This window comes from Lichenostomus cassidix, chromosome 7, assembly GCF_008360975.1.
Source record: "Lichenostomus cassidix isolate B80296 chromosome 7, HeHo_3.0, whole genome shotgun sequence".
NCBI lineage: Eukaryota > Metazoa > Chordata > Aves > Passeriformes > Meliphagidae > Lichenostomus > Lichenostomus cassidix.
This window is the reverse complement of record NC_139488.1, coordinates 35,986,402-36,013,894: the sequence shown is the minus strand read 5'-3', so window position 1 is coordinate 36,013,894 and position 27,493 is coordinate 35,986,402. Positions and strand designations below refer to the sequence as shown.

General features: G+C 45.2%; 2 protein-coding genes across 2 annotated transcripts in view; both read right to left on the bottom strand.

Annotated features, from left to right (window-relative positions):
* LYPD6B (LY6/PLAUR domain containing 6B) overlaps nucleotides 1-13,722 on the bottom strand; it is a 33,725-nt gene extending 20,003 nt beyond the window's left edge. The window contains exon 1 of the mRNA XM_085067168.1: nucleotides 13,616-13,722. The gene's annotated coding sequence lies outside the window, so the exon portion shown is untranslated. The remainder of the gene's footprint in view (nucleotides 1-13,615) is intronic.
* A 1,908-nt stretch (nucleotides 13,723-15,630) lies between these two features.
* The window catches only part of KIF5C (kinesin family member 5C), a 67,689-nt gene continuing 55,826 nt past the window's right edge, over nucleotides 15,631-27,493 (bottom strand). The window contains exons 20-26 of the mRNA XM_085067167.1: nucleotides 27,334-27,435; nucleotides 26,738-26,798; nucleotides 26,510-26,581; nucleotides 25,905-26,009; nucleotides 23,362-23,578; nucleotides 22,267-22,380; nucleotides 15,631-19,578 (exon numbers count right to left, since the gene is read on the bottom strand). Of these exons, the coding sequence (XP_084923293.1) occupies nucleotides 22,274-22,380; nucleotides 23,362-23,578; nucleotides 25,905-26,009; nucleotides 26,510-26,581; nucleotides 26,738-26,798; nucleotides 27,334-27,435 (664 nt within the window). The 3' untranslated portion in view covers nucleotides 15,631-19,578; nucleotides 22,267-22,273. The remainder of the gene's footprint in view (nucleotides 19,579-22,266; nucleotides 22,381-23,361; nucleotides 23,579-25,904; nucleotides 26,010-26,509; nucleotides 26,582-26,737; nucleotides 26,799-27,333; nucleotides 27,436-27,493) is intronic.

Sequence of the window (27,493 nt, the reverse complement as noted above, 5' to 3'; positions counted from 1 at the left end):
ATGCAGCCAAGAACAACCTGCCAGGCCTTCAGTTTAAGTCCTTCACCACCAACAGAGACTGGGAAAAAAAAACCTCAACCAAACCCAGTGGAGATATTCCTGATATTCCATGGCATTCCTACACCTTAATCCACTATGAGAAATTGTTCCTGGGGTGGGACTTTGGAGAGTGGAGCTGATTTTGATGAGATTACAGGCAATATTCTAGGTGGGAAGTGACCTCCCAGGATCATCAAACCCAACCCTTAAATGAATTATATATATTCTATATTCTATATTCTATATTCTATATTCTATATTCTATATAAATCTATATAAATTCTATACAAATCACTGATGTGATTTGTTTTTAAAGATATGAAACAGCAGTTTTCCCAAGCACCTGATTTTATATCCACAAAAGGAATTAATTTTTTTTAAAAAAATAGGGGGAAAAATCAGAATGATAAATAAGTGCAAACTTCCCATCCATCCTCCCAGCTGCTACCAGAATTACCCAGGCACCTCCAAGCTTTCCATGCTGTAATCACCCGAAATTCAGCTCTCAGGCACACCCAGAGCTGGCAGGTCTGAGCAGCTTCCCAGCCCAATCCCACACGTGTGCTCACAGGCCCTTCTGCAGGGCTCATCCCATGGATCCCCATGGAATTTGGGAATATCCAGCTCTGGTGGGGAGGGAAGAGCTGCTGGAAGGGGCTTTGCCCTCCTGGGAGCTTCACAGAAAGGAGTTAACACTGAGGAGTGGGAGATCCAAGGGAATTCCTGCTGGGATTTGCACCACTGCTGCTCCAAGGAAAGCCTGGGATGGGGTTGTTTATGGCAGGGAGAGCTGGGTGTCTCTGCTGGAGGATGAGATACCTTCAGGGAATGACAAAGGTCACTCCTGCAGGTGGCAGGGGGCCAGAGTGGGAGAGAAAATCACACAGAGAGAGAGAAAAATCAGAGAAAAAAAATCAGAGAAAAAAATCACGCACACACAGAAAAAAATCACACACAGAGAGAAAAAAATCACACATACAGAGAGAGAAAAATCAGCCACAGAAAAAAATCAGAGAAAAAAATCACACACAGCGAAAAGGAATCAGAGAGAAAAAAAAAATCACATGCACAGAGAAAAAAAATCACACACACAGAGAAAAATCATACACAGAAAAAAAAGACGCACACAGAAAAAGAATCACACACAGATAGAAAAAGTCAGAGAAAAAAATCACACACACAGAGAAAATATCACACACACGGAGAAAAAAATCAGAGAAAAAATCACACACACACAGAGAAAATATCACACACACAGAGAAAAAAATCAGAGAAAAAAAATCATACACACACAGAAAAAAAAATCAGAGAAAAAAATCACACACAGAAAAAAAAATCAGAGAGAAAAACATGACATGCACAGAGGAAAAAATCACACACACACAGAAAAAATCCCACGTGCAGAGTGAAAAATCACACACACAAGGACTCACACAGAGCAAGACTCCACACACACAGCAAGACACACACTGAAAGCCCCACTCAGAAGGACTCAGAGATTGACACACACATTCTGAAAAACTCTCCCACAGACAGAAACACAAACTCACACACAGAGGAAGATATACACAGAAAGACCCCATCACACAGAAAAACACACACAGAGACACACAGAAAGATTGACACAGACACATAGAGAAAGATTGACACAGACATAGAGATTGACACAGACACATAGAGAAAGATTGACACACAAGACTCAGAAAGATTCACACAAAACACACACAGACTCCACACTCAATGAATTCACACACAAAGGCTCCACACAACCCAAAAAGCCTTCACACTCACAAACTCACACACTCAATGACTCACAGAGAAAACTCCACACACCCCCAAAAAACTTCACACTCACACAAACTCACACACACAATGACACAATCAGAAAGACTCCATATACACAGAAAAAGACACACAGAAAGGCTCCACACACCCCAAAAACATTACACACTCAAACTCAGATACACAGCGACACACACACAGAAAGATTCACACACGGAGAAAGACTCACAGAAAGGCACCACAGACACAGAAAAAGACACACACAGCCAGAATCACACACACAGAGACTGACACACACACAGAGAAAAGCTCCACACACTCCCAAAAAGACTCCACACTCACACAAACTCACACCAGACTCACACACACAATGACACACTCAGAAAGATTCCACACACACAGAAAAAGACACACACAAAGGCTCCATACATCCCCAAAAAGCCTTCACACTCACAAACTTACACACTCAATGACTCACAGAGAAAACTCCACACACCCCCAAAAACCTTCACACTCACAGCAGACTCACACACACAATGACACACACAGAAAGACCCCATAAACACAGAAAAAGACACACAGAAAAGCTCCACACACCCCAAAAAACCTACACACTCACACACAAACAATGACACAGAAAGACTCCCAGAAAGACACACACACAGAAAGAATTGCACACACAAAACATGCACAGAAAGGCTCCACACACCCCAAAACATTACACACACAAACTCAGATACACAATGACACACAGAGAGAAAGATTCACACACAGAGAAAGACTCACAGACACACAGAAAGGCACCACAGACACAGAAAAAGACACACTCAACCAGAATCACACACACAGAGACTGACACACACACAGAGAAAAGCTCCACACACTCCCAAAAAGACTCCACACTCACACAAACTCACACCAGACTCACACACACAATGACACACTCAGAAAGACTCCACACACACAGAGAAAGACACAGAGACTGACAAACACCCAGAAAGGCTGCACACCCCCCAAAAACCTCCTCACTCCCACCCCAGCATCACCCGGGAGGAGCACAGCCTGCATTCCAGGCTTTGTTTCCCTTATCAAATTCATTTATCCAGTGGCTTTGGCATATAAAACACCTGCATTCTCAGGGAACACCAGGGCCTCTGGAGAAGCAGAAGGAAAGCTATTTCCAAGAGAGCTGTGGTTTTGAAAGCTGTGTTTCCCTCTCCTCCCTCCCCACAGCCCCAGGCAGCTTCCCACAGGTGGAATTTGATAGCTGCGGTGAATTCCCTTCCCTTAGTGAGGAATCCAAAACACTGATTTTAGGGCTCCACGTGGCCTTTCCTGGATTTCACTGTTTTCAGGGCTGCTTTCAAAATTTATGAGGGAGGGTTTTCATGGATTCAGCCGCAGGGGAAGGCTGGATAATCGATGGCTAGCAGAGAGGATTGTTGGAAACACGCAGGGAAAACGCATTTTCCCAAATGACTTCAGGCACTTCTGAGCGTCGGTGACACTGATTAACAATTAACCCTCTTCCAATCAGGCTCAGAAGTTGATTAACTACTGCATCATTGATACAGAAAGGAAACAATTCAGGTAAAGAAACCCAAATAAACAAGAGTTTGAAATTCTCCCAGGAGAAAAGAACTCATTTCTAGGAGTGCAGTTCTTAGAAGAAATCCTGAAGGGATTTCCCCTTATCTCCTTTTCCAGAGAATAAATCCCATATTCCCCACGTTTTACGTCTATCCACACTACAAGCATCCTCCTGCAGTAGTAAAATGAGTAAACCCGAAACTTTCAAAGGAACTTTATAGCTCATTTTATAGATTTCCCTGGCCCTTTGATGAGCTGCCATTCCACAAGACAATCTCAGCTCCGTACCTTTGGTGCTTCTCCTCTCCTCAGCCCCACCCATTTCCAGGTTGTCTGTGGGAACAGCAGGAGCTGGGAATTCGCCAGGAATTCTCCCAGCAGGGAGACAAACCCCACACAAGGACTGGGTTCAGCACCAAATCCATCATGGAGAGAAACAAAATGTGATGGGAATAGGATCTGGGAGAGAAGCCACCGAGGGAATGGTGATCCAGGAAATTTGGGTATTTTTAGTGATGTGGAATAAAGATTGGAGTGAGGGAATTGTTAAGGATGGAAAATCCCTCCAAGAGCATTGATGGATTTTGGGTCCAACCCTCCCCTGGCTGTCCTCTCCTGTCAGGAGTTGTGCAGAGCCACAAGGTCCTCCTGATCCCCCTTTTCTCCAGGCTGAGCTCTTTCCCATCTCCCCCATCTGCTCCCCACAATTTTTGTGCTTTTTGCATTGCTTTATCCCCACATTAATGCAGAAATAAATGAATTTCGCTTCAGCCAGCAGAGCTGAACTGAACCTCCTCCTTCAGCAGCTCCAAAGAAGTCAATTTTCTGCAGGTCTAAAGCTTGAGTTTTGCAGAATCCAGTGGTCACCTTTAAAACTAAAGACAATCCCACTACTATCCCCATCCCAGGGGAGGGAACATTCTCCATCCAGGGATTATGGAACAGCTCCCAGTCCAGCTGTTTCTCCTCTGACTAAAAATCAGGTGCAGGGGCTGACCAAAGAAATGCAAATTTCGTGCACAGCCTGAACCAAATGATCTGGCAAAGTACATGGAGAAAAGATCAAAAAAGCTACATCCACGTGGAGAGATGAAAATGAAAGACACTCGCCACAAGCCACACAATTCCCATTCCTGCCTTTGTTTGGGGGATAATCAAATCCTCCAGGTGCTCAGGACAAAATCCTTGCTTTAAATGCCCAGTCTCAAATGGAAATACATCAGAACTTTAGTCCACGGCTGCAAAGGGAATTATTTTTCAGTTTTCTTCTGCAGAACGATTCTGCAGTGGGCTCCATCCTGGTGGAAGACACTCTACTCACCTGCCTAAATAAATTGACTGCTGTTAATTAATTTTTAACCACTTTTATGCCATATTTCTATGTAAATTGTATATAATTTTTCAATCCACTCTGTGATTTCTCTGGTGTAAAACAAGCAGCACCAAACCCTGACCCTGCTGGCAAACCCCAAACGCTCCAATATCACTTTGTCCAGACAAACTCCGGTGAGAATTCAACCTTACAGTGAAAGCTGGGATTAAAGCAGAGCCTGAAATAAATTCTCTGTGCTTTTGTGTGCTAACTCAGGGACAGGAACAGTGCAGGAGTTGTGCCGTGGCTGCTTTCAGCTGTGTTGACTTTAAAAAGTGTCTGAAGTGCCGAGTTTCAGGTTTCACCTCCTGCATGTGTCCAGACATGTGGTTTAGCACATTATCCCCATACTGGAGCATTTTTTTTTTTTTTATGGGAGCAGGGCAGGAAAAGAGGGCAGTGCAGTGTCAGGGAAGGCAAATCATTAGCTCCCCAGCCACAATGGATTATCTGGAGAAAGGTTGAATAAACTGATAACACTCCTCACTGCACAGCAAGTCCCTCTCGAAGCCAAAGGGGAAATAAAATAAAATAAATAAAGCAGCAAGTGATTTAAATGTGAATTGTGGCACCAACCCCTCACCTGCTGCACTCACAGGGAGACAGGCCAGGATCTTATCTGCTGGTGGTTAACCACAGGCAAGGTTGTAAACATGGATTTAACTGGTTAAGACAATCCTGAAGATTCAGAGATGATCTCAGTTCCCTTTCTTTTGGCAGCTGAGTGTGCAAGTAAAAATTCCTTTTGCAATAATATATTTTTAAAAGAGTTTACAGTGTAATCACTTCCCTGTGATGGTCAAACTACTCACAAAGCCACATGAAAAGTATATCTTTAATAAATATACATTTTGTATCTATCTGGGTATTAACTGAGGGGGAAAAATTGGTTTATATCCACACAGAATAAAGGAAGCTTTGTGTGGGAAGAGAGCTACAAATTGGACTTTCTCATCCTCACAGAGGCGACACCACATCTTTTGGCAGTATTTTTGGGAATATGGTTTTCAAATCCCCAGACCCTAGAAATAACTTTATCTATTTTCAAAAGTCTTCAAGCATCCTCAGAACTCTGCAATTAAAACAGCCAGGTGGAATATCAACACCATCCATAAAATCAGGACAAAAAGCAGTTTAGCAATATAATGTACAACAAGTCTACAAGCACTACTTATTTTCCTCAGTGATTATCCAGAAAGAGCCTGGAATTTTATTGCTGAAGAAGACAAGATAAGGTATGGAAATGATGTGGAAAATGCCTTTGATCAGATCAGATCTGCTGTCCCAGCTGGCTCCAGTCGATGCACAGAACCAAATCCTGATGCAGAAAGACAAATTCTGCTCCTTTCATATGTTACATAACCCCCAAAAAATGCATTTAAAGTACTTCATGTGACTTCAGTTACCCTGTGTGCCTTTTGGTAAAAACAAGAAGAGGAAAGAAACTTCTGTGTGTCAAAAATCCATATCTAATTATTCTCCTTTTTTTAGAGCTTTTAGAGCTATTCTCCTATTTTAGAGCTCGCCCTTGGTGGGCTCACTAAGCTCTGACAGAGAAAAATACATCCTGTGGCAAAAAAATATGTGAGCAAAGGCCTTTTCCTCCTCTCCTGGTAATTTTAAGTGATATATTTTTCTACACCACTGAAATCTGGCTTCAAAGCACAGCAAACAATACTTTGCCACCAGGCAAGCATCATTTGTCAAAGCAGCAGGGCATTTCTGAGCTGGGCTTGGGCAGGGAGGGAGTCAAGGCTGCTCCAGCATTCCCTCAGGAACTCACAATGGCTCTGAGGTTCCCAATCCCAGCACGTAGGAGGTATAAATATAATCCAGGGAGGTATAAAATGGGTATTTGAAGAGTTGGTACAAAACAATCAATGCCACAAGCAGGAATGATTTCGGCTGGCGAGGAGGGAAAGAGCGCCGTGGGATGCAAAGGGATAAAACCAAAAAAACCAACTGAGTTGTGGTTTGGTTCACTACAAGATCCATCCATAAATGGTATAAAATGGTGGTTCTGAAAATATAATCTGCTTAGGGAGCCACAGGGACCATCCTGCACCTCCCCATGAGGAAAGGCTGGGAGAGTTGGGATTGTTCAGCCTGGAGAGGAGAAGCTCTGGGGTGACCTCAGGGTGGCCTTGCAGAGCCTGAAGGAGCTGCAGGAAGGATGGAGAAGGAGGATTTCCAAGGGCTGGAGGGACAGGACACAGGGAATGGCTTCCCAGTGCCAGAGGGCAGGGATGGATGGGAGACTGGGAATTGGGAATTCCTGGCTGGGCTGGAATTCCCAGAGAAGCTGTGGCTGCCCCTGGATCCCTGGAAGTGTCCAAGGCCAGGCTGGAGCAGCCTGGGACAGTGGAATTGTCCCTGCCATGGCAGGGCTGGATGGAATCCTATTTAAGGTCCCAACCCACCCCACTCCTGGGTGGTGAATGCCCCAAATTCCAGGTGGATTCAGCACAGAGTTCACAGTGCCTGAGGCACTCAAGGGAGGCAATGACAGCCCTTCATCTCTGCCTCCTCAAGAGAAAAAAAATGCAGATTTTTAGCTGAATTAGCAGGTTGGTTCGACCAAAAACTTGCTGCTCTGAGTATTTTGCAGCACCTGTAGCACAGAGTGGAGTTTAAAGGACACTCTCAGCCCTGCACCCCAAATCTCTCATTTCCTGTAAGCAGCGAAGGAGAAATCCTCCCTCGTTCCACACATCACTCTCCTGGTCTAATTGTGCTGTAATTATTAACTTCATTTATGGCTTCACAGAAAAGAGATGTTCAAGTCTGTGCAGATCAGCTGTAAATCTGCAGCTCTTTGATACCTCATGAATATTATAAATACTGAATTTAGGGTTTTCTGCACCAGAGATTATTGGTGCCAATGTCAAGTTTTTAGCTGTCGTCTCACAAATCTCTCCCAATGTGGGAATTATTTCAGGGAAGGAAAGGAAAGATGGGAATTTCTGTTTCTGAATAGGATTACTTTGAAGAAATGAAGCCAAATAGTAAATTCTGAAATGTTATAAAGTTAGTTTATATATATAAACTAAAAAAGCTGAAACAAAGAAACAACAAAATGAAACCCACGGGAAAAGTCCTTCCTGAAACTGGAAGAACCTTTCACTTCTGTGCTGTAAATTTTGAGTGTTATCAGACCAGATTGATATCAGGCAGCGTTGCAATCATCTCAGAAAAATAAAATAATTAAGAGGAACAGAAAGCAGCCCCAGGCTGGAATTAGCTCTGCACTGGGAGATTCCCCAGCCCTTATAAAAACTGATATTGCAGAGGAGCAGCTGCAGTGCCAGCATCTCCTAGGTTTGCTTGGACAATCTGCTCTCCTGACTTCTGCACAATTTCTGCTGTTGAGTTTTATTAATAAACTTGAAATTAATTCTCTATGTTCATATCAACACCCTCTGGTTAGACTCTACATCCGTGTGAGGCAGATGAGATGCTCTGAACCCTCCCAAAGTGGGAGGTACCAATCTGAATTTTTTTAATTTTTGACTTGGGGGTTTAGCTTTAAAGGATGGACACCGGACGTGCCCTGGGAGCAAACTCAAATTTTGGAGCACATTCAAATTTTGGAGCACATTCAAATTTTGGAACAAATTCAAATTTTGCAGCCTCCACGTTTCCCTGGACAGCTGGGATCCAGCAGCTGATAATTCTGTGTCCTAAAACAGCAAGAGGGGATTATCCTACAGTCTAAACCAAGGTGGATTGATGCTCCTGTGGTTCCCTTCCAGCTCAGGACATTCCCTGATCCCACAAAATGGATTTCCATAGCTGGAAGAAGGAACATCAACACTCCACACCGAACACATCAAAACTCCTCATATCCAAAGCACCCAAACTCCTCAAGTCCAGCCTCAAATGACATTTCAGCCTGAGCCAAACCCCTGGAAAGAAGATTCCAGGCACTGTGAGGACACACGAGGCTCCTGCCCGCGCCTCTCTCCGAAGCTTTTAGCTCCATTTCAGTCCATTAAGCTGAGCTCTGAATTAGTGCAATTTGCCACAACAGGTTTCTTCACATCAGGACAAAACCGGGGCAGCATTTTTCCCCAAAAAAGGATTAGATGACGCTAAGTGCTCCCGTGTGCATGTTTAGACTGCTGAGCAGGGTAATCAGCAGCCTGCGGGCGAAGATCCCCAGGGCTGGGAGATAATCTGGTGTCTGTCTCTGCTGTTGACGTGGAGAGTGGGGAGGGAGGCTGCAAGTGAGCCCTGGAGCAGCAGATATTCCAGGCTGGGCTGGCAGTTTGCTCCTTCTGACCCCAAATAGCTCCAACCTGTGCTGGGATTTCTGGGATAAAAGATTCCAGGGAGACACCATGGAAGGAATTACGATGATCCCGCTAAAGATGGAATTTCAAGGAGGGGTTTTGCTGGTTGAACTTTGAATAACAGGCAAAAGTTACAGTATCTGGTGTTTAAAGCTGAGGCAAGTCTGCTCCTACAATGTCTCTCAATTCTCAATCTGTATAAACCAAAGTGGGCTGAAGGATTTCAGTCTTAGCTTCCCGAACACTTGGAAATAACAGTGTAATTGGGCTTCAAGGGAGAAAGACATTTCTTTATGGGAAAACAAGGCCATTTTGACATAGCAAAGACAATTATTCTCACAGACACACTAATTGATGGACACAACTAATTAAGAGTGTGAAAACAACCCTATTTCAACATTTTGAGTGAGCAGAATGTCCAATCTGTTTACACACCTGATTTTTCACCCACTTGTTGCAAGCATCCCTTCCCGCTTTGCTGATTAACTCCTGTTATAAAAAAGGCAGGATAGTGAAGGATGAAAATGAAGGATGGAGTGGAGCTTCCTCTGGATTGAGAGCTGGGGAGTGGAAACATTAAACCCAAGAGTCCCCAATTCTCCCTGAGGAGCAGTGAGGGCAGGGCTGTGTCCAACCTGTGTCACCTGTTCAAACTCCAGGGGAATTGCTGGGAACAGGATGAGCTTTGAGGTCACTTCCAACCCAAACCATTCTAGGGTGATTCTTTGGGGTTTTTTTAAACACAAGACCTCAGGTTCTAATCCTTTACTGCCCCACTTCCAGACCTGTAAAGTGGTACCAACAATGGGGTTTGGAAGTTTATTCCAAGCAGGTTTCCCACAACCGTTCAGATTTGTTTGAACATCAAAGCCAAACCCAGACAAAACCCAAATGAACACCATTTTACCCCAGATTTGGTCCAAAGCCAACGCCAGGAACATCAAAAAGCTCCAGGCTTCAGGCAAGAAATCCCAATCTCATTTTGTTGGATTCTGGCTGCTCATGGACACAGCAAGAAAACAAGGAATGCCAACAGTTACCCTGAGCTTTCACTTAAAATCATGGAATCTCAAATGGATTAGGTTAGAAGGGACTTTAAATCCCATTCCATCCATGCCATGTCCATCTTGTTCCAAGCACGGACAGCTTCCACTATCCCAGGCTGCTCCAAACTCTGTCCAGCCTGGCCTGCAGCATTTGGCACTGGGAATAACCATCCTGATGATCAAATATCTGCTGAAATCATGTGAAAAGCCCAGCTGAAACCTCTTCTTTAGACTAAAAGATTCTCCCAGCAATTACTGGAGAAAGACCTGCCAACATCCCATCCATCACTCAATCTGCCCCAATCCTTCAGGAAAGCTGCCACCTGAAATTCCCTCTGAAGTTTCTTGGCGTGGAACTCTCCGAGGTGCCTTTTCACCACTCCTGAACCGTTGGACATGCACCTCATCCTTTGAGGCACACACGGGAATAACCGAAACATTCCTTTCCTTTGAGTCCACAGGATCCAGCCAATGGATCCACAGGAGGGAATTAAAACACTGAGGAAAATAGACTTGAGAAAGAAAGAGGGGAATTTCAGAGGTATCAGAATTCATGCAGCGAAAATATTGAAATTTTAACTTATTTTTCATCACAGCTTGGTTTGGGTTGGAAAGGACCTTAAAGCTCATCTTGTTCTGAGCCCTGCCATGGGAAGGGAATCTTCCATGGGCAGAGAATCTTCCAGTTGGTGATTTCTGCTTTGTAATCCAAGTTTGCAACTCCCGATTTCAGGCAGGGCTCTCCCACGTAATTATCACAACCCTATAAACAAGATAAAAGGAAACATTCCCTCTCTCTTCTCCCACAGCCGAAACTTGGGAAAACGGGAAACCAGGCAGGGATTGGAATAACCTGCCTCAGTCTGAGCTAACAGGGCAGAGGTATCTGTCCTTCAGAGCTCCCAAGGGTGCAGGAAAAGGCGCCTAAAATGGATTTTTTAGGTTTCTCTAAAATGGATTTTTTCCCCTGCAGCACCTCAGGGTGCCAATGGCACAATCTCCCTGACCTGACACCACATTTCCCCACCCTGACTGTGCTTTTTCCCCCTCTTCCTGCAAACCAAGCACCCAGAAGAGGGAATTCCTCCCAAGCTGAAGGATCAGCGGGCAGGATCCATCCCGCGTAAGCCGATTACGGGATTTCCCGAGCTCCTGACGGCGAACATCACCCTGATGTCAAACCTCAGAGACAGAGCCCTGGCAGAGCCCGGCTGGGGCTAAAGGCCTGGAGATTATCCCCTCGGGAAGGGATGTCACTGAGAGGATGTGACCGGCGCGGAGCAGAGCAATTATCACGCTGGGAAGCATTAATTGACTTAAAGCAAGGAAGGCACGGCGGGAAGAGGGAGAGCTCCGGTAAGTGAGTTAATTGCAGGCTGGCTGGAAGGGGAAAAGTCTCACCACGCAAAGGTTGATGAATCACCAAGCTGTGGAACAACCAGGACAACTCCCTTGCTCCGTGCCATAAAACATCCCTCTGCAATTACCTCTGGAATTCACCTGCACTGCAGGTCCAGGGCCTGGCCAGGGACACAGACACACCACGAGGCTTTCAGCTCTGAATTCTTCTCTGAGCTGATCTATGCGTTCTCAAACTTTATTCTTTGTCCTCATAAAATTTATAATCTTGTTGTCTTTTTCTTAAAAACTCATCCAAGCAGACGTGTGACAATGAGGAGGTTCAAAGCCACGCAGGGACCTTGAAAACTTTAAACTCAGAGGTTCAAAACAGAGATATCAGCAGTTCATATGTTATAATTTTAAACGAAAACATGTTTATTGAGGGAAAGTCGACTCATTCTCTGTGCATCTGGGATTGCCAGCAGTGCATTTCTGTTGGAGGCTGCAGCACATGGCTCTGCAACTGCTCTGATCTCTGCCTTTGTGGTTCCCTGCGTTAGCCTCTGACAGACGGGAAATCGCACAATCCCATTTTCCTGAGACTACCCTCAGGAATCAACCAGCTGGGTCTTGCACACCAGCTCTATCTGTGTGAGCCACATGCACTCACCAACCCAGGGGTGTTTTCATTCCCTGCATCAGCAGAGCACCCAGGGCCTCGTGCAGAACGGAGCCCTCGGCGCCCACAATCCCAAACAGCACTGCTGGGTGTTGTTCCGAGGGATTTACAGCCTGATTCAGCACAAGGATATGCAGCTGGATGGAGGGAATAGGTACAACCTGTGTCCATTCTGGGAGGAAACACCACGCTACAGGCAGCACCTCTGCAGCCTGCCAGAGTCAGCCCAGCTCATGTGCTTTCATAGGATCACTGAGTGGCTTGGGTTGGAAGGGATCTTAAAACTCATCCCATTCTACCCCTGCCATGGCAGGGACAATTCCACTGTCCCAAGCTGCTCCAAGCCCATCCAGCCTGGCCTTGGACACTCCCAGGGATCCAGGAGCAGCCACAGCTTCTCCGGGAATTCCAGCCCAGCCCCTCCCCACCCTCCCAGCCAGGAATTCCTTCCCAAAATCCCATCTCTCCCTGCCCTGTGGCAGTTTCAAACCATTCCCTCTCGTCCTGGCACTCCAGGCCCTTATCCAAAATCCCCCTCCAGCCTTCACGGCGGGCAGCTTGTATTTTTCACTGGCAGTTTTTGCTGCGCTGAGTACATTTTTATCGCGCTCTGTCATTTCCTACGGTGAAGCCCCAGTGCTCAAGAGCTCAAGGTTGGCGTCCACACCTGTGGAACACAGAGCCTGGCACTTTTTACAGCTCTATAATCATCAGGAGATGTGCAATAACTGCACTTTTACAAGAGCCCTGTAAAACACGGGCTGTGATTTGGGTCCCAAGCACTTGACGCTGCACACCCAGTGCTTCCCACAGCCTGGTTTTGGGGACACCCTGATTCTGGGGACACCTCCTGCTTTCTGTGTGGCTGGGGACACCTTGATCTAGGTGCCATGTCCTGCTCCCCAAAACCACCAGAGCTGCTGACACCCAGATTTTGGTGCCACCTCCCACTCCCCACAGGGCTGGGGACACCCTGATTCTGGTCCCACCTGCCACCCCCCAAAACCACCAGGGCTGGGGACACCCTATCAGTGCTACCTCTGGCTTCCCACGGGGGGCTGAGGACACCCTGATTTTGTTGCAACCTCCCACTCCCCGTAAGGCTGGGGACACCCAGATTTCGGTGCCACCTCCCGCGCCCCGTGGGGCTGAGGACAGACACTCTGATTTCGGTGCCGCTTCGCCCTCCGGTGGAGCTGGGGACACCCAGATTTCGGTGCCACCTCCTAATTTCGGTGCCACTTCGCCCTCCGCTGGTACTGGGGACACCCTGATTTCGGCGCCACCTCCCGATTTCGGTGTCACCTCCCGCTCCCCGTGAGGCTGGGGACACCCTGATTTCGGTGCCACCTCCTGATTTGGGTGTCACCTCCGTGTCCCCGCTGCCGCCGGGGCTCAGCATCACCTGGGGCGGCAGAGCAGCACCCGCAGCCCCGAGCTCGCCGCGCTCCCCGCTCCCCTTCCCCGCACTCACCCTCCGTGCCGAAACACCGGGACACCGGGACTGCGGGACACCGGGACTGCGGGACAGCGAGACACCGGAGCAGGAGGACACCGGGACACCGGAGCAGCGGGACACCGGAGCAGCAGCACACCGGGACACCGGAGCAGCAGGACAGCGAGGATGTTGGCCCTGGCCGTGCGGGCGGTGCCGGAGGAGGGGCCGGGGCGGAGCGGGCGGCTCGGACATCCCCTGCCCGCCCCCGGGGCGGTGGCACCTGCGGGCAGGGCGGGACCGGGAGACCTGCGGGGAGTCCTGCGGACCTCCCGAACCTCCCGGGGACCCTCGGAGCAGTGACCTCCCCGACACCCCTGCCCCGGGAGCCACCCGTGCAGCCACGAGTTTTCCATCACAGCGCATCGAGCTGACCACCAGGGACCTTGATCCCGAATATCCTCATTTTTGGATAAATACAGCTTCCCTTTGGATCACCTCTGCTCCAAGATAAATGGAAAGTGTTTAAGTGTGAGCTAAGAAGTGTTTGAATCCATAGCGGCAGCCTTGCAGCGAGTCTTTTTCTAGGGATGCAACTCCCATTCCTTTGTTTTCGCTGCGCTCTTGCGAAAGCTGGAGCTTGGAAATGGATACAGTAATTTGTGATGTTTTCATAGAGTTAATTAGCTGCTGCAATCCCACATTCCGAAGACCAAATTGTAGGGATACACTCGCAAACAGTCTGCTCTCTAATTGAGTTCATCCTCCAGGCATGAGCTTTATCGAGGAGATCTTGAAGGGTGAATATTTTTGACTCATGGAAAAAGCTCTGGCACCCTGCAGTGTTTGCCTTCCTCTGCAGGACTATTGGGGAATGGTTGGACTTCCCATCTGCTCTCCTTAACATAAACCATCTACTTTGGAAAGGCTCTTCTTCCCAGGTGGAGCTATCCTCATCCTGCAGGAGCTTCCCAGAGGGTGAGGAAGTGCCTCTTTTGCACTGAAAGCAGCACTTTCCAAAGTTTATTCAAATTTTTAAATAATCGACTCTGAATTTTACTGGACTAATTCCTAAGTCAGCTTGACAGGGTGCAAAAAACCCACATAATCTTCTTTAGGAATCTACTCAGCAGCAAAAAAAGAGAGCAAACTTTTCTACAGAAGCCTTGGAGTGCCCAGAATTTGCATTGCTGAGGAGAAAAGTAATGATTTAATTGAGAAATGCTCAGAGTAATAATTACTGGAAATAAGCTGTTTAAAAAGCTCCCGAGTATGACTTAAGGGAAGTCACAAGGACACAGGAACTTCTACTCCATTACATAAAGCGAGTGGAATATTCCTATAAAAATGGAAATACATGCACAGGGGAAGTGGAAGAGTCTCCCTGTCATCCTCCAGGCTACTGAAAAAGAGGAGGAAGAAGAAATATATCCATAGAGAGGTAGTAGAGAAGATGCAATTATTTATTAAAAAAATTTTAAATTATGCTGCATTCATTCCCCAGTCATTAAAACCTTTTAATTAGTGCCCCTGGATCCCTGGAAGTGTCCAAGGCCAGGCTTGGAGCAGCCTGGGATGGTGGGAGGTGAATATTGAAGGGGTGAATTGGGATGAGCTTTAAGGTCCCTTCCAATCAAACCAGTCTGGGATTCTATCATTTTGTGCATGACTTTCTACAGGTTTAGAAGGCAAATTAAAATCCAGAGCATGGCCTCAGCATGAGTATGGTTCCACTGAATTGGTCATTCATAGAATCCTGGAATATCCTGAGCTGGAAGGACCCACAGGATCACTGATCCAACCCCAGCCCTGCACAGACACCCCAAATCCCACCCTGGGCATCCCTGGCAGTGCTGTCCAAACACTCCTGGAGCTCTGGCAGTTTTAGGAATGTGCCCATTCCCTGGGGAGCCTGGGCAGTGCCAGCACCCTCTGGGGAAGAACCTTTCCCTGAACTCCATCCCAAACCTCCCCTGGCCCCGCTCCAGCCATTCCCAGGCCCTGTCCCTGCTCACTGCTGCTGTCCCGTGTCACACCAGGCCCACACGGCAGAGTTCAGTTCAGTTTTATTTTCCACTGTAACGGATTTCGAATGATACATCATGCAGTCTGCCAGTGTATCCATCCATCTCCGACAGAACTTCAGGACGAAGATAAAAGACTTATCTCCACGGGCTGGGGGGAGGAGGGTTCAGGTCTGCTATCAAGAGTTTAATACAGTTCAGCATCATTTGATGCAATGGCAAAAAAAAAAAAAAATTTCCCCTTGTTACCAGCAAAACGTGTCCACCATTTATTTCTTTTTTTTTCTTTTTTTTTTTTTCTCTTTTTCTCCTAAATTGAACACTACTGTAAAGATACATAGAGCCCAGAGAATACACATCTGCAGTACACGTTACACACTTTACAAACTAGACAGGTATAAATCTACAGAATGCCTCGGCCCCCGTGGCTCCAGCGGGGAGGAGCCGGCGGAGCGGTGTTTCCATCCTGCACAGCGGATGGCGCACGGCGCGGTTCTTACAGGCACGGTGAGGACGAGAGTCAAAGCAAGGGGAGATTCAGATTATCCTGCTCCTTTGTTTGCCTTTTCCCCACCGAGGAGTACTTCAGGCGTGGGTTGGTGAGGTATTTCTCCTCCGGCGATGGGAATCTGATGAGCCCTTTTCCTTTTGGACCTTCATCGCCATTTGGTTCGAACGGTTCTTCGAATAAAAGCGTGTTTGAATTAAAAGCCTTTATTTTGGTGATTTTCGAGCCTTAGGGCAGGGTTAGATGGGATTTTGGGAAGGAATTCCTGGCTGGGAGGGTGGAGAAGCCCTGGAGTGGAATTCCCAGAGCAGCTGTGGCTGCCCCTGGATCCCTGGAAGTGTCCAAGGCCAGGTTGGACAGGGCTTGGAGCAGCCTGGGACAGTGGAAGGTGTCCCTGCCATGGCAGGAGGTGGAATGGATGAGCTTTAAGATCCCTTCCAACCAAACCATTCCATGATTCTATAATTTATAAAGGTTTCAGGAGATAATTTATAAAAATTTCAGGCGATAATTTACAAAGATTTCAGGCAAATGCGCATCTTAGCCCACTAGGCTTTTTAAAGGGAAATCAAATTGTTACTCAAGGTTCTGAGGGCAGGAATTGTCATAGTCAATTTTGTTGGTGACTTATTTTTAAGTTTTCAGTATATTCAGGATAATCCAACTCTCACCCTTGTTGAGTTAAATACAAAACTTAAAAATGCATCAGCCAAGGTCTTGCCAAGCTTAAAACTTTCCTTGCTTTCCAGAAAACAAGTCGATGAAACGTGAACTCAAGGACAAACACAAGATATTTGAACATATCATTAAGAGAAGCTCAAGTGAGCCAGAAATATTTTTTAATTACTAGCAAAAAGAACAATATGCACTTTAGTTCCATCTGAAATCCGTTTTCCATTCGGGAATGGTATTTCCACCCCGATTTGTCCCATGCATGACATTTTTTAGCTGTGAAATTTCATTTGCGCTGTACAAACCACAACTTTAAAAATGAGCTTTGAATAAATAGAACACAACACTCCAAGAGCAAAGAAAGGAAGATGGGGTCAGGAAACAGTGAGAGACAGGTTCTGATCTCTGCAGAGCAGATGTGTGGTTTTCCTTTCCAGATATAAAATGTGAAAGCCTTAAAAATGGTACAAAAGTTGAATATACAACACGCGATACAAACTGAAGTCGCCTAATTAAAATAGGCTTCAAAAATAATTTAAAAAAAATCAATACATAAGCAGAGTATGGTCAACTGAGAATTCATCATTTCCAATTATTAGGTATCTTAGGTATTTGATTTTGAGCATTTTAGCCTAAGGCATCTTTGGGGCATTTCTGAAAGTCCTCCTGCAGTGTTGGTGTAAAAGTGAACTTGGAGGAAAACTTCATCGTTTTTCTGCTGGTGGGACTGACTGGCTGATCAGCACCAGCACGAGGAAGAGATGTCCAGGTTAACTTACCCCTCAGCTGCAGGAAGCTGGCAGAACTGCCCCCCAAAAAATTCCTGGTGACACCTTGAGGAATTCAGACCTTTTAGTTTAGGGAATGCTGAATTTACAAGATAATTCTGCACCAAACTCCGAGAGACGCAACAAAAAGTTTGCCTATGATACAAAATCTCTGACAGCAAATAAACTTGGGATTTTTTTCTAGAACCAAAACAAGAAGATTATTAGTTCCTAGTAGAAACCTCAGCTCTGAGCAGCTGGTCAGATAGCACAGAGTAGTTCTGAGTTAGTGATTTTATTAAAGATTGCATATGGCAAGTTCACAGTTCATTCTTCTGGCAGTGCACATGCACGTAACGAAAGAAAATATAAAACATCAGAAAATACAAAATAAATTAAATACATGCAAATCTGCAACTTCATTAAATAGGTTTAGCAAAATGCTCCCCCAAAATAGTGCAACATTAAAAAACAAAAAACCAAAAAAACAGTTAAATTAAGTCCAACTTTGCAACACCCTAATTTCAGTAGAAAAAAATATCTAAAGTCAACTCACAATCTTCCAAAACGCTCTACGGAACTGAGGAATTCTACACCTACACATTCAGAAATTTAAAAAAAACCCCAATCAATCTCAAATGAAAGAGCAAACGCCTGCAAAAGAAGACCAGAGGGCTACGCTCGGCCGGAGCCTTCCTGGAATCCTGAAGCCTTCCTGGAATCCTGGCTTCCCGGAGTCCCACCTGCCCCAGGAGATGTGGAGGGAGGGAGGAGGAGGAGGAGCAGCACCTTCTGCCTGCCAGCAGAACCTTCCCAGAGCAATTCCAGTGCCCCCTTGCTGGGAAGATGGAAATTTGCTGTCTGAGAGATCCAAGGAAGGCTTTTCCTTACCTCTGGAGCACCAGCGGAGCTTCCATAGGATGATGGACATAGTGGCTTATAAAGACATTCCCTTCCCCTGGCAATGTGCACCTCACATCCCAGCCAAAAATTTCCCAAATTTGGTGTGCAAAGGACAGCTCGAGTGTACAACTCTCACCTCCTTTTGGACTCTTTAAGGAAGGGTTTGGGGGATTTCACTCTCCTTTGTGCCGGTAAGAGACTGTTCCCTCCAGGATCTGAATTCTGGTGTGAACAGATCGGGGTTTGTTTGGGGAAAAGGGGAGGAGGGAGGTGCTTGTCGGATTTTCCAAGGCAAGATTTCCACAGCATTCTGAAAGCCTTCAAAACTTCCTAGGGAACAACTCTCACAAACACGTGGCTAAGCCATCCCACTCCAGGAAAACCCACCACTGCAGGGAGAACTACGAGGAAATAGGAGCTTAATTTTAAAATAGGTCACACAGATAAATTCATGGAACTACCAAACTTCAAATCCTAGGTCTATACTAACAGATTTCTCTGCATCCCGTTTGTTCTTTACCAGGTACTGCAATAAAGGTTATTTTATACAGTCCAAAGATTTTTTTTTTTTAAATCAGGATATTACAAATGGTTCTTTGGGGAAATTTCCTTCCGAAAATGTTAAGCAGTAAAATTAAACCACATAGCAGCACATTTTCATCCCCTAAAAATATAAAATAATATGTATATTATACAGGAAATCAGTCATGACAGAGCACAATCACCTGCCTTTGATGGCACTTGGTCATTGAATAATTAATTCCTTGATGCCAGAAGTCGGGAATTACCGATGCCAACGGAGAACTCGGAAAATAAAAAAGCATCACTGAGTGGAGAAGCCCCAACCTAAGCAGCGCCAAGGGGTCGTGGAATTCGGAGTGGCAGACTCCCTATCACCCTTACTGAGGTGGGAACGTTCCGGACATCGGACAAGGATGTGGAGGAAGGAGCTGAGCTGGACACTTCTGTACACGTGGAGATCCTACGAAGCTCAGAGTACCTGGGAGGGGACGTCGCCGACGGCGGTGGGAAGCGCAGGATGGACAGGACGTGGAGCGGGTTGGAGAGGGGCAAAAAAGAAACTCGTGTGACTTAATGACAGTCCTTAACATGCTAAGTGGAACTGACCTGCCAGAGAGAGCGAGAGAGGGAAGGAGAATTAGCGGGTTTGGGAGATTAGAGAGCAGAGAACCCAAAAGGGATGGGCAGCAACTAATGCAATGAATCTGGAGCCACGTAGAAAAATTAGGGAATTTGGGTTTCACAGACAGAATGAGCCAATTCTGCTGATGGAATTCCCTCTCTGCCACCTGTAGCCTGGCTTTATGTGTCGCCTAAGTACCATATAAAGGTGTAACTTTTTTCCCCCTTTAATCTTTCTTTTCCTTTCATGGGATTTTTCTCTTGGCTGGTCAGATGTGCTGAAGAGCTGGAGAGGGTTTATCTCATGTAATAAGGGAGGAAAGTAACTGCAGCTGAGTTTGAAAATTATAAATCAAAGGGATGAAAAAAACCAAATCCAAACCAATCCTTCTGTTCTCTGTCTCCTGACAGAGATATTTTCCTGATATATATTTATACACATATATAAAATAAGTGTTTACAGAAATAGCTAATATATTTTATATATAATATCATAATAATGCTATAAAAATACACTATATAATTTTATCAGTGCACATAATACAAGCACACTTTATTAAAATCCATGTTTCTTTCTCTTCCATCTGCCGGGTTAATCAATCATAACCACTGACCAATCTAACAGCACTAAGTGTCTTTTATCTTTATGGTGAATAATGAATGAACACCAGATAAATCTCTCCTCGGGAAATGTTGAAATAGGAGCCTCAATTTCATTTCACTGCAGTTAAATGACTATAAAAGAAAGTTTTGTTCTAATTCCAGCTGGATGGAACTGCACCATTCCAAAGCACTTTCTGCAGAGCACAGGAATGTCCCAACAATATTGTGGAAATAATCTGGATGAAGTTTTCCCTGCACAGGTGGTACCTTTACTAACACCCTTACTCAGACCCAGGGTTTCCATCCAGGCAGCTCAGAATTCAGATTACTCAGATACTCCCAATTTTGGCAGCCAAAATAATTGCAATTTGCCAAGAATCTTCTTAACCAAAGGACCAAAACTGAGGAGAACTGACCTTCACTCACTGCCCAGCTTTCCCTGACCACATCTTCCACACTTATTTCTAGATATGAGCAAAGAATCAGGAACATACTGTTTAAATTATTTCATTACAACCTGTAGGACTGCCAGTTGGGTTTCAGATTCTTCCTAGTTTTTTCCACAAGCCCCGAGTCCATAACTTTATCCAGTTTCTCTCAAGATTTTCCATCTTCTTTTTCTCCAGCCTCATTTTCCCTGTTTCTCCTCCGTAACATGGCCTGAACCTGCTCATCTCCACAGCCCCCAAATCTAAACCTCAGCATCCAAAATATCTGGTGGGTATTTTATGATTGCTTTTTCTTGATTTCCACAGCCCTGTCTTGTTATCACAAACCCATCTAGTCTGAAGTGCAGCTATTTTATTAACAATTTTTATTAATCTACAGTCATTCCCTTGCCGTGTGTGACCTGTTTGAGTCTGACACTTCATTTCCCAGCAGCTGGTAAATTAAAGGTGCATTTATTTGAGGCAGGTGGTAGATTTCCCCCCCTCAGAGTAGCTGTTAGGGAAAATGTTTGGAAATCTTTGACAAGGGTCTGTATCCCACCCTTTGCCTGGTCACAGAGGTGGGAATGCAATGAAGCAGATGGACAGAGGCACCTCACTCGTGAGATGGAAAAGCCAATTTCAGAGCAGAACGGACTGATGCACAAAACCACTCAGCAAAGCCTTGCCCTAATTTATCCCCAGAGGAAATATGTTGTTGCTGGAAGCTCTGGGGTTCATGGCAAGCACAATGAGCAGGAACAATCCCCCAGCACAATAACAGCTTGAGTGTGGCGTGATGGATGCTTGGCATGCAAGCCTGACATGAAACATTCCCCAAAAAAAGCTAAAAACACCCAAGAATGCCTCGAGGAAACCACAGACCATGAAGAGAGTCGTGAGACAGAATTAATCCTCAAGAAGGGCAAAAAGCCAGACTTGGAGGGACAACTTTGCTGTCCCCAGGCTGCTTTTCACAGCCACTCGCTGCCATCAAACTCTTGGCACGTCTGTGGCATAAAGTGATCATCTAAAATAATGAAGATATAAAATCTCTCCAATAATGAGCAGTTAAAGAAAGAAATGGGAGGATGGAGTCCATGGAAAAGATGCTGCTCATCTTTTGCTTAGGTGAAACCCTCAAGCCCTTGCAATTAAAATATTTAGATTTTTTTCTTTCACAAAGAAAACTAAGAGTGCAAAGTTTGCCAAATGGTGCCACTCAAATTTGGAGATGTCTGTGCTGCCATTTGCAGCTGCTCTACCCCTATCCCAGGCTGGAATATCACAACATGGAAACACATCCGTGGTGCAGAAAGCAGAAGACGATGCCGGCAGAAGGAACCTCTGGGATTGTATTTTTACTACATGAGTTTCACACCTCTACGTGTGAACTTCGGTCCACATTTATCAGAGCAGTTTTAAAAAAACTTTTAAGTGCTAAGTCATTAAAATAAAACCTCCCCCCAGCAGCTGGCAAAGCCTCTCAAAAGGCACTCAACTAGCGAGTGTTGTAATTATCAGCAAACAACTACTAAAAATAGAAAAAAACCCCACAGTGGGTCTCCTAAAACCAAGGTTGAAATATAAGGGAACCGAGTGATTGGTGGGAGAAGAGATGAGTAAGTTGCTCTGGTCTCACCTCTCGTTTATTTGGTGTTGTGGTAGTAGCTGGAGTTGGACATCCCTCCCCCTCGGATGGCGTGGACGGCCGTCGGAGAAGACGCTGGGTAATGGCCAGGGCGGATGGGCTTGGCTGCAGGGGGAAAAGAGTGACAAAACAGACATTTTAACTTTCACATTTTAGTTTGCCACCTCACCTTCTCCTCCAAGGGAAATCCCATTGTTTCCCAACTTGGAGCTGTGCTTGGCAGAGTGTTTTTGAATCCATCTCTGAGAAACACAGCATTCCCTGCCTCGGCCACCAACAAATACACCCATTTCCTTGGTGGTACATCCATTTTCCTGGTAGCACATCCATTTCCCTGATGGCAGAGCCCTTCCCATGCATGGGATCTGCAAAGATTATGGGCTATCCAACAACAGAGAGAAGTCACTTGGTGGGCAGTGAGGCACCTTTTATATCCAGTTTATATCATTCCAGAAGATGCCAAGACAAAGCCTGGATGGCTCCCTAAAAGAGGAAGCATTCAGCAGGTGACACTTTGTGCTGCCTGATTCTCCCTAAGGATTTAACACCCCAATATTGTCATCTCCATCTAAACCATTATCCTTTAGCAATCCCAATTCATCACTCCAAGAATTGTCCCATCCCTCTGTTGTGTGCACGCGTTAGATTGTGCCTCAGAGATATATCAATATCTGAATACAAAGGGAGAATTTTGGAAATGAAATCACATGGAGGAGTAATGGGGGGGGAGAAAAAAAAAAGAGAAAGGGACAAAGTCCAGAAAGGCAACAAAAGAATGAAAGCAGAGAGGGAGTGTGGGGGGGGTGGGGAGGAGGAGGAAGAAAGTGAGCAACTAATTTAAGGAGACAAGTTTTCAGGTCACCAGCAGGGCACACAAGACCCATTACACCCTTGATTTACCCAGTGAAACAGCAGAGCCTCTTTAACCTCGAGGTGGGGCAGATCCTATGAAAAAGCCAACCCTTTGAAGATTCCTGTGCAGTGGAGGAGAAGCAACCCCTGTGCTTTGCTGCTCTTTAAATCACCCCAGAGCGAGCAGCCTGAGCCTGAAGCACGTGGGCAGCCCTTTTAGCTCCATGTCCTCACCGATCTGGGCGGAGTGTGCTCTCCTGGCCATGTTTTTGGCCCTCACGGCCTCCTTAATGCGATCCACCTCCTGCTGGTAGCGCTTGCGGTCCCTCATGGCGTTCTCCTTGGCCTCCTTCAGTGCACTCTCCAGGGCCTTAACTCTCTCTGCCGTAGCTCGAAGGCGTTTCTCCAGCTTAGGAAGCTCGCAACGAAGATCTGCATTATCACGTACCAGCTGAGGGGAAAGCGGTTCAGAAGGAAAGGAGGTCAGGAGAAAGCTGTGAAAATCCCCTCAGAGAAATGGCGGGAAAAGGTTCCCTCATGAGGAAAGACAAAATTGCTCTCCATGCCTCGTATGCTAAAATTAAACAGGTTTATTCTGGAAATTAATGTGAAAAGCTGATGTTAAAGAGGAATTTAGAATATTCTGAGCTGGAATGGACCCACGAGGGTGAGCAATTCCAGCTCCTCACCCCACACAGGGCACCCCAGCAATCCCAGCCTGTGCCTGAGAGCGTCGGCCAAGCTCAGCTTTCCTCACAAAAATAATTTGTCTGGCTGAGGAGTGATACTCATTTAAATTCTCCAGAGATATTAATTTTCATTGTCCCACAAAACAACAGAGTTTATTCCATCCAACAAAGTTCCACAGAGCTGATCCCGAAGGATGAGGCCTTCAGCAGCACCCTGACAGCGCAGAGCACTCCACAGCCAGATTGGCTGCTCTGCAATTCAGAAACAGCACCAGAAACTCTGTATTTCCTCAGAAATATCCAGGATTTTACGAATCCATGGTCACCTCATTATTTCAAAATAGTAATGCTTAAACATGTCTTACAGACAACACTGGGGATCATCCCAAATTTATAATTTCCAGTGGTTCTGTTGTGTTCACCTGTGTGTTCCCTGCTCAGCCATGTGGGGAAATTGGGAACTTCACTAAGAAATCACTTCTAGATCTGTACCTATAAATATAATGATTATATGCAACTTTAAATCCCTGCACTCCCTCAGTTTAATATGAACCTGAGCGAGGTCTATCAATTATCCAAATAACATCTGACTTCCCAGGCAGCAGTAGCCAAGAGAGGATTGATTTTTAATAAACACAGAACTGATGCAAACGGGCAGAAAATCCAACACCATTTCCACTGAACAGATTAAACCACTGCTGGAAGTCAACAGAAATCTGCTCCAAAGGAGTGACTCTCCCTTTGCTGGAGTGAAAAGTGGATTAACAACCACATTAATAATGCAGCAAAGCAAGAGCATGTCCTGACATTCACATCTTGTTTAACAAGCAGAGCATTTTACACCTGCTGGGCCAGGCTTAGTGCTGGAGAAAAACACAAACAAGCTAAAAAAACATTGTCAAAATGTGCTTTTCTGCAAGTGTTGAGCCCTTGTTGTGTGAAATAGTTATGACACAAAATCCAAGCAGGGTGGTATCAAGTCAAATGTCACTTTTCCCTCTAAGATTTTCTTCTAAGCTGTGGATTCCAAGTTGATTTGGAGTAAATACAAGCTAATGAGAGCTATAAAAATCCATATTTGAAACCCAGCAGATGCATGAAAGGAGTGCAAAAAAAAAGGCAAAATGGTAAAAGAAAAACCACACTGAACATGTCCCAGTTTCCACATTTAGAAAGTAGGTCTTTAAACCATCTGTTCCCTGGGAATCTCAAACCCCCAAACCCTGGCGGACACGTGTCGCAGTCCAGCACTTCCTGCTCTTTTGGCACTTCCACAGGAGGAATTACAGCAAATCTGGGAGTGTGGGTCACTAATGGAGCTTTGGGAGAGTGCAGGGCACAGTGTTATGTCACTGCTCAGAAATGAAATCAAAATAGCTTTAGTGTTTAGTGCTGTGCAACTGAACCGTGGGACACAGCTCCAACATGCTGCCAGAGGAGATTTTAGGGAGAAATTCTTGGCTGGGAGGGTGAGGAGGTCCTGGGATAGAATTCCCAGGGAAGCTGTGGCTGCCCCTGCATCCCTGGAAGTGTCCAAGGCCAGGCTGGACAGAGCTTGGAGCAGCCTGGGATAGTGGAAGGTGTCCCTGCCCATGGCACTGGAAGGGCTTCAATCCCAAATCTGGGATGGTATGAAACTGGAATTCCATGAAGGAGTGAAGACACAGAGATGGACAAACCCAGAAATTACCAACCCCAGCACCCAGGGAGGCAGCAGCCCTTCAGCTGCACAGAAAACCCCAATTGCATTATTTCCATACTCTGCTGGTTGAACCCACTCCAGTCACCTCCAAGGTGCCTCTGAGCAGCTTTAGGCCAGGAATCAGAGCTGGGGATGCACCTTCCATCCAGAAAACAGCTATTTAATGCATTTCTCAGTGCCAAAACAGATCTATTTTCACAGAAAAATAATTCCTTATTTACCACATTCCTAGAAATACAGGGAGTGGGAAGAGCAGCTCTAACGCCAAGGAGTTTAGAGGTACTTTACCTCAGACACTACAGGTTACCTTCCAAAATTACCCTTGTAAACATTCAAAAAGTGCATTTTTGGATGGAGGAAGGGAAGGAGGGAAAGGGAGCCTTTACCTGTTTGTGAACCTTTGTAAGTTGTTCCAGGTTGTTCTCAAGAAAGGAAATTTTCTGCTTCTGCGCAGCACTTCCACCTCCATCATCACTGTCCAGCTCAACACTCTGCACACAGAATTGCAGCACTCAGCAAAGCCAGGCACAGACTCAAGGGGAAGCTCGGCTCTTTGGCACATTTAAGCTCCCCAAAGGCAGAAAATCTTATAGAGTTCCAAATTTAAGAGAAATTATTTTAACTCTTCATTTTATATTTAAGAACCCTCCCTTATATGAAAAATAAGCTATTTTTACTGAATAATTATGGGGGGATCCTGAATAGGAAAATCAAGTTATATTGAAGTATTTCTGAAGCTCATCATCTTTGAGAATTTTGCAGCTGAACTGCACTGGTTGAGTTCATTTCTCTCAACCACCAAAATTTGTCCTGAACAAATTAGGACCAAATAAAAGCTGATAAAGATCAGAACAGCTTTAATCTTCTTCCTCATTGTTACTGGAAAAGACATTATTCCATTTTGTAACAGCATGCACTAAAGGCTTCCAGAAAATCACAAGAACACTGCAAAAAAAGGAGAAGATTTGGGTTCAAAAGAGTAGAGTTTTACTTTTTTAACACGGGTGGTAAGATCCTGGACAAACAGTTTGCGCAGATTGTGAAGAGTCTGAAGCTCTCTTGCCTGGAATAAAAAAAATAAAATAACAATTTAAAAAAAAAAGCAAAAATTACTGGAACATAGGAAGTTCAATGGTGTTTACTCAAAAATTAAAGTACATATCAGCATGGGTATACAGATATAGGGGGAAAAGCTGAATAAAGTGTAATTAAGACCTACCACTGTTTCCTCCAATCCTTTAAGGTCTTCTCTCGCTTGTTCCCTTTTATCATTAAGGAGTCTGGAAAGATCACAACATGGAACACAAATCAATCAATTAATCAATCAATTAAACAGAGGAGAATCCACAGCACATCTGCAGGTGTCAGCAAATTGTAATCTCTAATTATACTTTTGACTGCCCCAAATATCCAAGTTTATCACATGGAAGGGCTCAGCCACCACCTCCATCCAGGAAAGGCTTTTACTTGGACATCTGATGGATTACTTTAAAAAATCCCCAACAAAAACCAACAAAACCCTACCAAAAACCTCCCAACTTCTTTCTTGCTTGTTTTGTTGTGTATTAAGGAATGAGAGGTTTAACACTTGCTGTGATATTTTATAAAATCAAAGCATTAATAAAATCTTTCTAGGCAAGTATCAAAGCCACTGATATAAAAATATAGAATAATTGCTAAACATTTATTAGTAGTTCATGCTGGCTTTGCTACTGAAATGATATTTTCAGTGTGAATATTCCATCCCAAATCCCTCTCTTTAGCACATTTCCCATGAAAGTTCAGGGATACCAGGTCAGGAAACTGTGCACTTACATGAGCTTCTCCAGTTTCATTTCTCTTTCCTGGTCCTCAATTTTTAATTTATCATAATCAGCACTCAGCTTCTCCTGTTCCAGCTGCAGCTTCTGGTTCATACTGGAAGGTGAAAGGAAAAGTCAGCACAGCTCAGCCTGAACCCCAGCAGGAAGGGAGG